This window comes from Colias eurytheme, chromosome 31, assembly GCF_061535395.1.
Source record: "Colias eurytheme isolate Ceu_HAF_F1 chromosome 31, ilColEury1 Martin Lab GWU primary, whole genome shotgun sequence".
In the NCBI taxonomy this organism is placed as follows: domain Eukaryota; kingdom Metazoa; phylum Arthropoda; class Insecta; order Lepidoptera; family Pieridae; genus Colias; species Colias eurytheme.
This window is the reverse complement of record NC_143010.1, coordinates 5,091,396-5,106,030: the sequence shown is the minus strand read 5'-3', so window position 1 is coordinate 5,106,030 and position 14,635 is coordinate 5,091,396. Positions and strand designations below refer to the sequence as shown.

Here is a 14,635-nt window from a genome sequence, read left to right as displayed (position 1 = left end):
GTAATATTGTACCTACATAGTAAATTATTTTTTGAAAAATAAGGTCATAAAGAAGTTTCACTTCTTATGTGTGTACACGCACACTTTTTTTATATAATATATCGTGATTATTGAAAAAGTTAAAATGTTACTAACTAATAAGTATTGTAAATGAATAAAGGACATTTATTTAATAAATTAGTAAAAAACATTTTCTCCTCAAAATATTTCATGTAAACTGCACTTCATTCAAAAATGTTTGTGGCCACTGTCAGTAGGTAAAGAGGTCATTGTACGAAATTCTTTCTGCTCCGCGACCGGACTTTACCTATTCAGCTCTCTATTCGCACGAATGTGTTTATTTAAGAAATAGAGATGTTCGAAACGTAATAAATGTTAAATTCCTAATTCTGAGTAGGTAACTATTATTACATCCAATCTTAAAATTTGATAGAATATATAAACGCCGCTATAGAAATTCAGTACAATATAATATTTTAACCAACGCTGATGATGATGGTAAATATTACCAAACGTTTGATTTTTTAACTTACCAGGATTTTGTTTCAGTGACTGGAAAAATACGGCAGTAGATTCATTCACTTCGCATCGTATAAGTAACGTTCTTGCTTGTAACTTTTGTTTGATAAACGTGTTCTAACATTATAGAGGGTAGATAGAAAATATATCTTATAACTAGCTGCACCCCGCGGTTTCACCCACGTGACTACCCTCCTGTTGGTCTTAGCGTGATGATATATTATAGCCTATGGGCTATCTAACAGCGAAAGAATTTTTCAAATCGGACCAGTAGCTCCTGAGATTTGCGCGTTCAAACAAACAAACAAACTCTTTAGCTTTATAATATTAAGTATAGATAAATAATATAATATACCCTTAATAATAGTATTATATCAAGTTTTCTTCATATTCTCTTCATATATTTTTTTGGAAATTTATGTTTCCGTGTTTTACTCATTTGCTTCACAGAATAAATATGGTTTAACGTCAATGTCACTGTCAATGACATCATCTAATCCTAATCCGTCCTAATCCTACTCTTTGCAGTTGCGTGAATAAATCTCACGACGTACGTTCGGTATTTACGCGACGTTATTATAGAAAATTTGATAAATACTTCAGTGTGCAACGATCCCTAAATCATACGTGACTTTTCAGCACGGAGTCATGGCGGGTGCGTATTTTTTTTAATTTTTCAAATTTCGAATAGCACTATCTGTTATCATTCTATCAACATTCCATTTCATTTTCCTGCATAAATTATTTTTCTTTTATCTTATCATTTTGCGAGAGGAATCTCATGACTTCTGTTTATCGAATGTATTTATCGCACTTAACCTATCAACTGTTATATGATGTTTATTTTGTGCTTAACTTTGTAGGTACAACTATGATTTAAATATTCAATTAACCTTTAAACCCTAAGGTACACTATCAATTACGATTCGGTATTGGAGGTCAAAGTCGGCGTTAATATTTAAATTTGTTTCATAAATTTATGCATAAAAATGTAAATTAGTTTTGTACTAAATTTCGTTTCTATTACAATTTTATAGAAGTTTTATAGTATATCTATTTTTATTACTTTATGATGATAACCATTGATAAGACCTTGATCTAACTTTAAGTAAAAAAAAATAGCCTTAGCACAGATAAAGATGTTTTATAGCTATTTTATGTCACAGAAGCATAAAGATAAAAAATAATTTGTAAAATCCAAAAGTGCACGCCTCATAATTTTTTTTTAATAAATATTTATTAATTATTATTTTTGTTTATTTAATAACAATTAAACCACATCGAATCAGACCCTGAAAAATGAAAGGGTTCTATTCCTGAGTATACTCAAGCGTAAGAGAAAAAAAAAGACTCGATTAGTAAAGTATTTCGGTCGCTATCGTGTTAACAAGAAAAAGGATCCGCACATACAGACACACGGACGTCCAAGACAAAACTTTTTTAAACTGTTTTTTAACTAGTTTAAATAACAAAAATGACATCAAAAATATCATGAACGTTAAAAATAGTGTTTTTTCTTAATATGTGTGTGTATGTATTATCTTACAAGTGCAATGTATGATACATAAAGACATTTTAAGTTTGAAAAATCAGATGTTTTGCGCGAAGTGACAGTAGTACCCACCTCAACGCTTCGCTTATGAGGCGTGCAATAATTGATTATTAAACAATATTGAAATTAAGGAAATATATTGCTTAATTCTTGAGGCGGAACTATAATTAGTAAATTATATTAGTCTTCTAATATTTTCCCTTTAATTGTTAAAATTATGTCAGAGAGAAGTAGAATTAATTACTCTATTAATTTTGAAATATTATTACATTTAATATTTTAATTATTGGAGTACAAATATTCAATAAAAAAAAAAATGTTTTTAAATTTAATATTGCCAATTCACTGTTGATAATTATGTTTTATGAGAGATATTTTTAATAGGCAATGACTAATGAGACTTGATTTAATTAAAAAGCTAACCTTTTAAACATGGAACATATTTTTTTTTATTTAACACAGAATGTAATGAAAAAAAAAGAATAATGTATTTTTTCATTAAAATTTAACCTTTTGCATATTATTTTATAGCAGAATGATAGATTCAACTTGTTACTATTATTAATGTATTTAAAGTTTTTGCCCTAAGTACAAGATACATATTAAGTTCATATTTTTAAAGTACTGTTTTATTTGCAGTCCCAAACAACCCATACAACAAGTTGTTGAAGACTTTGGAAGTTAACGGAAAGACTTATAAATACTATGATGTAGTCGCACTTGGAGATAAATATGGTAAGTGTTGTAATAATTGCTACAAATGTTAGTAGTTAGTGCTAATTAATTAATAGTAATAATATAGGGGTGCGACGAGACATTTTTGACTAGCCAACACTGCCGGCTACCAAGCCCGATAAAATAAAGGGTGGACTCCGATGGGAGCAGCATCCTTCCTGCCAGACGCGCCTTCAACATATCCGCTTATAGTCTAGCGACTGATCGCAGATATAATAATAATAAAAAAAAAAAAAAAAATAATATAGGGGTGTCCCACTGTTGGTATACTAAGCTCAAATGAGGTAATAGTTTTGCATATGCTGAGTACGTAAAAAATACTTATAAAATTCCAGACGCATTAGAGAAGCGGTATATGCCGGCTGCGCGAAGTTAGAGAAGAAAACATGGATTTTCAGGAAAATTTAGCAAAAAAATTTTGACGTAATTTTGTTGTTTAAGTATTTTTTACGTGATCAGTGTAAAACTACAAGTCCCTTCGCGCTTAGTATACATGTATAATAAATATTCTTGTTGTTTTAATGTAAATAATGTTTTTTCAACTGACTTCAAAATAAATGGACATACTGAATTCAGTTGTATATTGTTTTGAAGTGATACTTCTTTAGGCGCGTTGAGAGTAAAATTTCAAGGTCGCGTCATGGCTATACCGTCACGTCATGGAGTAAGGAGACGATTTTGGGAAAAGAAGTATCACTTTTGACACGTGTGCTCGGCAGTCTGCACACACGCTCTTATTTTCATTCATCAACATTATCTTTTTGTTTGTGTTCGAAAACATAAAAAAGACCCCATTCTGATACTTTGACTATATTCTTTTGATAAAGCAATATAAATCTAAATACCCACTTTATTATATGTATAATTCCGGACGGATTAAATTATATATTATCATTTTTCATTATTTTTATTTTTAATATGATTATTGTAAAATGTTAATGTACGTGATTTAAATATATGATTGTATTGCAATACCTGCATAAGGTTGCTAATATGTGTGTAAAATGTATTGGTATGCGATAGATGATTTGAATTTGAATTATATTAAATACACTTTTTATTCATTCATTCATTCATTTGTTCCTTCATTCATTCCAGATCGTCTGCCCTACAGCATCAGGGTACTCCTAGAGTCATGTGTTCGTAACTGCGATGGTTTTCAAGTATTACCGCAGGATGTCGAGAATGTATTGAACTGGGAAGTGAACCAGAAAACTGATGATGTTGAAGTTGCTTTTAAACCCGCTAGGGTTATTCTGCAGGTATATATTTTTATTAATTTTTTTTATATTTGACTAGCTGTGCTCTGCGGTTTCACCCGCGTGTTGCTCCTGTTGGTCTTAGCGTGATAATATATAGCCTATAGCCTTCCTCGATAAATGGGCTATCTAACACCGAAATAATATTTCAAATCGGACCAGTAGTTCCCGAGATTAGCGCGTGCAAACAAACTCTTCAGCTTTATAATATAAGTATAGATATTATTTATACCGTAATTTTAAGCACTTTACCCGTTGACTTTACTGATATTGTGAAACAATTTTTATGACCATCAAAACATTTTCGCGTTTAAAATCCGTTAGTCTTTAAATTCTTGTGTATAATCACTACATAGTATAAAACAAAGTCGCTTTTTCTGTCCCTATGTATGCTTAAATCTTTTAAACTACGCAACGGATTTTGATGCGGTTTTTTTTAATAGATACAGTGATTCAAGAGGAAGGTTTTAGTATATAATTTATTTGGTTTTTTGACAAAGCGGGCGAAGCCGCGGGCATAATACTTGCGTAAAATAAAACAAAAAAATCAAGAAAGTACTAATAAATTTCCAAATATTCCAGGATTTAACAGGAGTACCGGCAGTGGTTGATTTCGCAGCGATGCGTGATGCTGTAAAGGATCTAGGAGGTGATCCAGATAAGATCAATCCGATCTGCCCAGCCGATCTGGTTATAGATCATTCCGTGCAAGTTGATTTTTCTAGAAGGTATATTTAACATCCATACTTATATAGGTACTTATATACTTATATAATACTAGCTGTGCCCGCGACTTCGTCCGCGTGGAATAGTGACTGCATAGTAGTTACTACTTAACACACAATTATTGAGTAAACACGTCTTGAAACACGTACTATCATATACAACTAAATTATAAGTACTTACACATTATTATAAAGTTAAGAAATAAAATAAATAATAACACAAAAGAACTGTTAGTAAAATTTATTACTAAACTGAGCTAGGTATAAAACTTAGGTAGGTACAGAAGAGTTCAAAATTTCCAGGATGTGGTTATTCTCCCGCTCCCATATTCCTTCTACTTTCACAGACGTTCAACTTTTCCCTTTCACCCCTAGTAAATGGCAGAACCGATTTTGATCTAAACCATGTCTAATCATACCTATATATTATGTACATGTCATATCCTTTCGTTTGGTACCTACTCCATTTGGATTATTTATCCCCACTATCACCCCTAAGGTGCCCTATATGTAATAAACAGATTAACCAATTTTGATAAAACATGACTAATTGTAATTCACACGTCATTTGATATGCCGCTTGATTATATTATTTGACCACATTCGATTATTCATTCCCACTTTTACCGCTATAAATCAATAAATGGATGAACCGATTTTGATTAAATATGCCTCATCATACTTCTCACGTCAGGTCATGCCCTTTCATTTGATATGGCACTTGGGTATATTATTTGACAACTTTTATTCCCACTTTTATACCTATATCCAATAAATGGATGAACCAATTTTGATAAAATATGTCTTATTGTACTTTACACGTCATGTCTTTCATTAGATAAGTCACTTGAGTATATTTGATAAAATTTATTTACCCCTATATCAAATAAATGGATGAACCGATTTTGATAACATTGGACTACTTAATTGTTTCTGACAGGTCATCTTTTTTCATTTGATATATCACTTGGGTATAACAGACAACATTCGTATTTTTAATTCCCACTTTTACCCCTCTATATACTTTTATTGCCACTTTTATCCAATAAATGGATGAACCAATTTTGATAAAATATGTCTTATTGTACTTTACACGTCATGTCTTTCATTAGATACGTCACTTGAGTATATTTGATAAAATTCATTTATTTATTCCCACTTTTACCCCTATATCAAATAAATGGATGAACCGATTTTGATAAAATTTGACTAATTGTTTCTGACATGTCGTCTATTTTCATTTGATATATCACTTGGGTATAACCTACATTAACAACCTACATTAACAACTAACATTCGTTTTTTCATTCCCACTTACCCCTATACAGGGTGTAATCGTTAAGTGTGCACAAGCGATTATTCCGTAACTATTGCAGATATCAAAAAACTTTAAACTGATATCGAAAGTACTTAACCTAACGAGTAAAATGGCCATAATAAATTTTTAAAAATAAAACGAGAAATAACCAAAAATGTTACATTAAACGCTCCCATACAATTTATTTCCCATACATTTTGTATTCATAGTAGATTTTCGAAGTGACGTCCTTATTGTGCAATACAATGAGGAGGTCTATTTACAGTTTCTAAATGAACTTCCCTCCAAATTTGCGAAGTAATTAAAGCAGAAAACCAAAAAAAACAAAAAAAAAAGCTAAAATCTTTCATATTAAATGTATAGGTTGATCCAAAAGTAATGATAATTGGGTATTTCCTGAGCACATAAAAATATAAAATAAATGTTTTATGCTTGCTCATGTAATCACTAAGTTATCACAAAAAAATTATATCTACAGGCCACGTTTCCAAGTATTAACATTAATTTTAATGTGAACAGTGCGAGCCAGAATGTTTCCCGACGAAAAGAAGAAACAACGATTCGACATTTAGAGGGTGAATTTCTAAATTTTTAATGAGATCAGGATAATTTTTTGTCACGATTTGTGACCATGGGCGTTACCTGGGTTCACCATGTTTATGCTGAAACCAAGAAACAATCAATGGCCTGGATGCGAGCTTCCAAAGTGACGGTGAAGATTTTCAAAGTGAAAATTAGTGGGATAGATTAAAGCCGTAGTTTTTTGGGACGCTGAAGAAATGTGGAATATTTTAAGAAGGTAGCCACTACTACACAGGGCTCTTACTACACAGACCAAATTAAAAGATTGCGGGTAGGTTAGTAAGAAAAAGAGACATGGCAAACTTCGGTCTTGAATGTTGGTTCACCAAGACAACGCACCAGATCACAAAGCGTCAGTTGCGATGGCTGCCAATCAAAAATCGGCATTGAAAATGCTTGAACACCCACCCTGTTTGTAAGATCTAGCTCCTAGTTAATTCTATCTCTTACCTTGGCACAGGAAACACCGTCGATACAAGAAATTTTAAGACGACAGCGAAGTGATGGCCGATTTTGAGGGGTTTTTGTAGATGAAGTCAAAGTTTTTTTTTTCTAAGTTAAGGAAAAAAAAATATCGAAGTATATTATCTAGTTAGAAGACTATCTAGAGAAATACATAATTATTTTAACTGTAATGACCTTGTTTAATATTGATTATCATTACTTTTGGATCAACCCATGTACATGGGATATTCATATCTCATACTAAATGTATGGGAGGGTTTAAAGTTAATTTTTTAGATATTTCTCGTATTATTTTTTAAAATTTATTATGGCCATTTTACTCATTAGGTTAAGTACTTTCGATATCAGTTTAAAGTTTTTTGATATATGTAATAGTTACGGAATAATCGCCTGTGCACACTTAACGATTACACCCTGTATAATATAATAAACAACTAATGTAACAAAAAAACGCATCTAATTGGTATTACCCGTTAGCGAGCTACGGTGGCACAGACAGACACGCAATACACACATAGCGGACATAACACCCCTCTTTTTGCGTCGGGGGTTAAAAATAATACCTACGACATAATTTCAAAGACCTTTTATATAGAAAATTTACCTAGAAGTAACCATAATGCTACATATTTGTGCAGGTTTTAGTCTTATGAGCAAAAATCTAAATAAAGTTCCTTTGACCCCCCCTACTACCCCCTCAGCATAACCACCCCCCCCACGCTTGGGGACTTTCGATATGATCATCTGGACATGTCAAGGAATAACTTTAGCGTATAATTTACGTAATAAAGTAATTCATGTATAGAATGCCTTAGCAAATGTTCGCTGTGATTACTTAAATGGTCATAACTTTTTTATTTATGAACCGATTGACATGAAATAAACACTAAATGTTAAATGAAGCTTACCACAATATATTAGTGAAAACCGCATCTAAATCGGATAAGCCGTTTCTGAGATTAGCGTGTTCAAACATACAGACAAACAGACAAACCGACAAACAGACAAACAGACAAAAATTTTTTTAACAACAGTTTTGGGTTTGGGATCGATTTAGTAATAACCCCTGCTAATTTTTTTTTACATATTTTGAATTTTCATTGTACAGACACCACTTTTCTAGAATTTTATTATATGTATTGATTGATGATTATAAATGCGAAAGTAACTCTGTCTGTTACTCAATCACGCCTAAACTACTGAACCAATTTGCATGAAATTTGGTATGGAGATATTTTGATACCCGAGAAAGGACATAGGCTATATTGCAAAATATGTACCACGGGCGAAGCCGGGGCGGACCACTAGTTATATATGAATGAATGAATGAATGAAAATGCTTTATGACTTTGAAAATAAACTTTAACAGAAACAGCAAAGGGTGGCCTTATCGCTTTTACTATCTTATCTTTCTTTCGCTTTTATTATCTACTAGCTTTCCGCCCGCGGCTTCGCCCGCGTTTTCAAAGGAAAACCCAGATAGTTCCCGTTCCCGTGGGATTTAAGGGATAAAACCTATCCTATGTGTTAATCCAAGTTACCCTCTATATGTGTGTTAAATTTCATTGTAATTGGTTCAGTAACAAACACACACACACACACATCCATCCTCACAAACTTTTGCATTTATAACATTAGTAGGATTATGTTATCCTACTAATGTTATAAATCCGAAAGTAACTCCGTCTGTCTGTTACGCTTTCCCGCTTAAACCTCTTAACCGATTTTGATGAAATTTGGCACAGACAATCTTTAGACCCTGAGAAAGAACATAGGCTACCTTTTATTGCGAAATATGTACCACGGGCGAAGCCGGGGCGGACCGCTAGTAGTTAAAATAATTTTTAATAAATTTTAATAAATTTCAGCACCGATGCTTTAAATAAGAACCAAGAGCTTGAATTTGAAAGGAACAAGGAGAGATTCCAATTTTTGAAGGTAAGTCTTTACATTATTTTATCGTATATTTTAACCGACTGTAAAAAAAGACTATTAAATTTTTATCACAGCGAAATATTGAAAAATATTTCAGGAATTAAAAAATTAATGACATTTATTTATAATAATAAACAAATAATAACAGTTGCCTATTTTAGATCCTGGTTCTAACTGTTTTATTCGAAATTTCATCGAAATTAGTACAGTAATTTAGCTGTAAGTGTAACATACAGACAGACGTTCACGTTTTAATACTATAGATTTATTTTATTATAGATTATTTATATGATAATTATTACAATAGATATATTTTAATGAGTTTCTTAATATATTTATATTATTATTTTATACTAGCTTACCGCCCGCGGCTTTGCCCGCTTTGTCTAAAACCTAATAAATTATATACAAAACCTTCCTCTTGAATCACTCTATCTATTAAAAAAACCGCATCAAAATCCGTTGCGTAGTTTTAAAGATTTAAGCATACATATGGACATAGGGACAGAGAAAGCGACTTTGTTTTATACTATGTAGTGATATTTATTAAATGAACTCAATTTTTCTCTAGTGGGGAGCGCAAGCATTCAACAATATGATGATAGTACCTCCTGGTTCAGGCATTGTACATCAGGTAAATATATTTTATTGTACTATTTATTAGATTTTTATTTTAAAAATTATAAAAAATAAGTCAATATGTGGTCTATAAAAGATCAGATACCATATAAAGGATATCCGTCTGGAAATAAGAGGTTGTTTGCACTTGTACTTATGAAAATTTTGAGTGTTTTTTTCTGAATGAGTGTTTTTTATAAGTGTGTAATTTCCATTCATTCATGTTTCATTTATGTTTTATTTTAATACCTATAATAAATATAAATTTATACCTATAATAATATGAAAATTATAATGAGTAAATTGTATTCTTACACGCTTTTATTAATTTGACTATTTTTTTTTCGGGTATCTCGAGAACTTTCCGATGAACTAATTTTGAAGGCTCAAACTCAAACTCAAACATTTATTTATTCAATTAGACTTCTTAGTTCTTCTAGAAGCACTTTTGAAACGTCATTACATATTTGTAACATTTACCACCGATTCGGAAAGCAGTATCTACGGAGAAGAACCGGCAAGAAACTCTCTCTTCGGCTCTTATTTTAAATCATTCTATTTCAATTAATTTTTATACTTGATTTGATTTATTTTTCAGGTGAACTTGGAGTATTTAGCCCGCGTGGTATTCACGGATGATATTTTATACCCCGACTCTGTTGTTGGCACTGACAGTCATACAACCATGATAAATGGGCTTGGAGTCGTGGGATGGGGCGCGGGGGGTGAGTTGAACTCAAGTCTTACTCAAACTCATATCATATTTAACTTATAGTCAAACCAGAACTCAATCTCTACGCCAACTCAAACTAAAAAAAAACAAATCTTTCCTAACTTTTCCTTGCAACGTCACAAAAATTTGCAAATTTTAACTCATCCTAAGTATTTCTTTATTAAAATAACTTGTTGTGCTCCGCGGTTTCACCCGCATTGCTCCGCTCCTGTTGGTCTTAGCGTAATGATATATAGCCTATAGCCTTCCTCGATAAATGGGCTATCTAACACTGAAAGAATTTTTCAAATCGGACCAGTAGTTTCCGAGATTACCGCGTTCAAACCAACAAACTATTTAGCTTTTTTAAAGTATAGATTATAATATAAAGTATAGATTTTTTAATTATTATTTTAAATTATATTTACAGGTATTGAAGCGGAAGCTGTAATGTTAGGTCAAGCGACGAGCATGTTACTACCAAAAGTAGTGGGATATAAACTTAGTGGGGAATTGAACCCTATGGCTACGTCTACTGACCTTGTGCTTACTATTACTAAGGTTAGTGAGTGAATGAATGAATGAATGACGGAATGAATGAATTATTTAAGATATTTTTAAATTGAAGCCTATGGCTACGTCTACTGACCTTGTGATTACTATTACTAAGGTAAGTGATAGAATGAATGATTGAAGGAATGAATGAATGAATTAATTAAGATATTTTTAAATTGAAACCTATGGCTATATCTAATGATATTGTACTGACTATTACTAAGGTTATTGTAGGAATGAATGAATTAAGTAAAATTTTAATTGAACTCTATGGCAACGTCTACTGAACTATTACTAAGGTTTGTGAATGAATGAATGAAGAAATGAATAGAGGAATATTAAAATGTTTTTACATAATATATGACCTAGAAATTGCATGTCTATTTTTATAAAGTTAAAATTGTAAATTAATTTATATTATATTTTTTACGATATAATTTATTAACATCCTTTCTGCAAAGTATTTTGATAACATTCTTGTTATTTTTTTAATTATGTATCACTCAACAAAATCCCATCACTTCCAGCACCTCCGTTCCCTAGGTGTGGTGGGCAAGTTCGTTGAATTCTTCGGTCCCGGTGTATCTGCCCTAAGTATAGCCGATAGGGCAACTGTGGCCAACATGTGCCCCGAGTTTGGGGCAACTGTGGCACATTTCCCCGTTGATGAGAGATCGCTGGATTATTTGTCCCAGACCAGTGAGTATCTACTCAATAGTCACTTAAGTCGTACTCAAACTCAAACTCACAATCATAATAATAAAACACATGTACGATATCACTTATGGTAATAGTACTCAAACTCAAAATTATGTGTTAATCACACTCAAACTCAACAACAAAGTATAAAAAATCCATCTACTCAAACTCAATAAGTCATCATAATCAAGTTGAAAAATTCGTAAAATACATAAAAATTCATATATCATGTAGAAACACACTAATTCATTTTACAAGTGATGATTCTATAATTCAACAAACAAAAATTACTTAATCAAAATCCGTTCACCCGTTCTTGAGTGACATTTCAAATTTTTTTATCAAAAATATGTACATGATTTAGAATAATATAAATAATTATTATAATATTTTATTCCAGATCGGCCCGCTGAAAAAATTAACATAATAAGAGAATATTTGAAAGCGACAAAACAGTTTAGAGACTACACGAATCCGGAACAAGATCCAGTGTTTTCTGAGGTATGTGTGAACGTACTTACAAAAAGATATATATCCTACATATTAAAATGTAATTTTATCTTACGATAGGATAAAAATAACTAAATGTTTGTTCATCAATGATTTCGGTAAAAACTAATAAAAAAAATATTGACCTACAGTAAACTTAGCATTACTGGGTTATTGCATATAATTTTCTCATAATATTATTTAAAAGAAACAATGTAATAATTTTTAAAAATATCCTTTTATTATTGTATATAGATAACATTTATGAGTTACTTATATTATATACTAGCGGCCCGCCCCGGCTTCGCTCGTGGTACATGTTTACGTTTTCTCTACATAAGAACCATCCTCGTACTTCAAGGAACATTACAAATATCTGAATCACTCATTCACTAAACATATTTTTAGTGAATTAACGATTGAGTGAATGATTTTTTTGAATACTATTGCTATCAAACTTCACATTAACTTGTATTAAATATTTGTAAATAACAAAAATAAACGTTACATTTTTGTTGTATAATCGCCACAATATCGGTTATTTTTTTTATCTATTTCAGGCAACAATGTAGTTACAGTTAAAAGATCTAAAACTAACTTTAATTTACGGCCTATATGAACTTGAAACTACTTAACTATATTAATATCAGCTTAAGTTTACTTGTATTAAACAGTTCTTAATAAAAAAACATAATAATATTACAGATAGTCGAACTGGACCTATCAACGGTCGTGACGTCAGTGAGTGGACCAAAACGACCGCAGGACCGTGTTTCCGTGTCCGAGATGAAGGTGGACTTCGCGCAGTGCTTGACTAATAAGGTGAGTTGGTGTGAGTTGAGTGAGTTGGTGTGAGTTGAGTGAGTTGGTGTGAGTTGAGTGGGTAGGTGTGAGTTGAGTGAGTTCGTGTAAGTTGAGTGAGTTGGTGTGAGTTGAGTGAGTGACAACCTACCCTCTCAGAAAATTAACGGCCTTACTAATAAAAAGTTAAACAATGGATAAATTTCTACCATTTTCTACCATAGCTGTGTCCTGCTCTTGCTCACATGAAACGTCAATCATAAATACAAGACAGGTTATTGCAATAACTAATCCATTGCAAAGCGAATGGTAACATTTTATAAGTAAGACCGTAAATGTATACAAAAGTAATAAAAACGATCAAATAAAGTATTTTGACTGACCGGTTGGCTTGATTGGTAGTGGCCCTGCCTTCCAAGCCAGAGGTCGTGGGTTCGATTCCCACCCGGAGCAAATATTTGTGTGATGAACATAGATGTTTGCTCTGTGTCTGGGTGTTAATTATCTATATAAGTATTTATTTAAAATTATATATTGTTGTTTATCAGCCATCTGGTTTCCATAATACAAACGAAAGCTTAGCATGGGATCAGATCGTGCCGTGTGTGAAAATTGTCATGATATATTTATTTATTTTATGTAAAATCGAGGCAAAGTATATTATTCTTCCTAATTGATTTCCTTGCTAACAAAATAATCACAGCAATAATTTTCATTGTAATAAAAACTCAAACTCAAACATTTATTTATTCAATTAGACTTCTTCTAGAAGCGTTTTTGAATCGTCATAACATGTTTTTAACATTTACCACCGATTCGGAAAGCAGTATCTATGGAGAAGAATCGGCAAGAAACTCCATTGTAAGAAATTACTCGCGAGACCGGGTTAAATATTAGTTTGAATGTAATAAGAATGTACTGCGATTCTACACAGCTACCTGATTGATGTAGGTAGTTGATAACAAATCGCAGCAAGTCAAGACTATTAGCAAAGTGAGGGTAGTTGGGTCGAACGTCGTATAAACAACGTCCGAGCCCCTAGGCACGATTCGTACGAATGCGCCACGAGTCAAAGGAACGCGGCATTTTATAGTATTCTAAAGCTAGCATATGTTTTGACAGGAAATAGTGACAACTATTCATCCACAAAAATATTAAATCAAAAGTTACGTCTAACACCATAGAAAACTAAAAACATACATACTTACAAAAACATCTAATAAATATGAATATAAAATAATGTACACAGATGAGTTGGTCGTGTAAAAAGCAGTAATCAAATACCCAGTGACAGAATTGATAACATGTCAACTGAGTGAGTGAATACTTTCTCTCACAGACAGATTTTCTTGATATTAATTATATAATACACAGAAAAGTTGTAAAATAATAATCACACATACACAAATAAATAAAAGATGGGCTTCTTTTTCTTATTTAAAGTTTGAGTATAAAATAACGTATATAGGTCGTGTAAAAAGCAGTTTTCAAATACCCAGTGACAGAATTGATAACATGTCAACTGAGTGAGTGAATACTTTCTCTCACAGACAGATTTACATTTTTTCTTGATATTAATTTAATAATACACTGAAAAGTTGAAAAATAATAATCACACATACACAAATAAATAAGATGGGCTTCTTTTTCTTCTTCAAAGTTTGAATAAAA

At 31.8% G+C, this 14,635-nt stretch overlaps 1 protein-coding gene across 1 annotated transcript in view; it reads left to right on the top strand.

Annotated features, from left to right (window-relative positions):
• Positions 1 to 1,039: 1,039 nt before the first annotated feature.
• The window catches only part of LOC149895604 (cytoplasmic aconitate hydratase-like), a 38,494-nt gene continuing 24,898 nt past the window's right edge, over positions 1,040 to 14,635 (top strand). Inside the window, exons 1-11 of the mRNA XM_090118719.1 lie at positions 1,040 to 1,174; positions 2,711 to 2,806; positions 3,905 to 4,068; positions 4,648 to 4,793; positions 9,024 to 9,093; positions 9,662 to 9,724; positions 10,307 to 10,433; positions 10,851 to 10,981; positions 11,503 to 11,674; positions 12,075 to 12,175; positions 12,869 to 12,985. Of these exons, the coding sequence (XP_089974845.1) occupies positions 1,168 to 1,174; positions 2,711 to 2,806; positions 3,905 to 4,068; positions 4,648 to 4,793; positions 9,024 to 9,093; positions 9,662 to 9,724; positions 10,307 to 10,433; positions 10,851 to 10,981; positions 11,503 to 11,674; positions 12,075 to 12,175; positions 12,869 to 12,985 (1,194 nt within the window). The 5' untranslated portion in view covers positions 1,040 to 1,167. The remainder of the gene's footprint in view (positions 1,175 to 2,710; positions 2,807 to 3,904; positions 4,069 to 4,647; positions 4,794 to 9,023; positions 9,094 to 9,661; positions 9,725 to 10,306; positions 10,434 to 10,850; positions 10,982 to 11,502; positions 11,675 to 12,074; positions 12,176 to 12,868; positions 12,986 to 14,635) is intronic.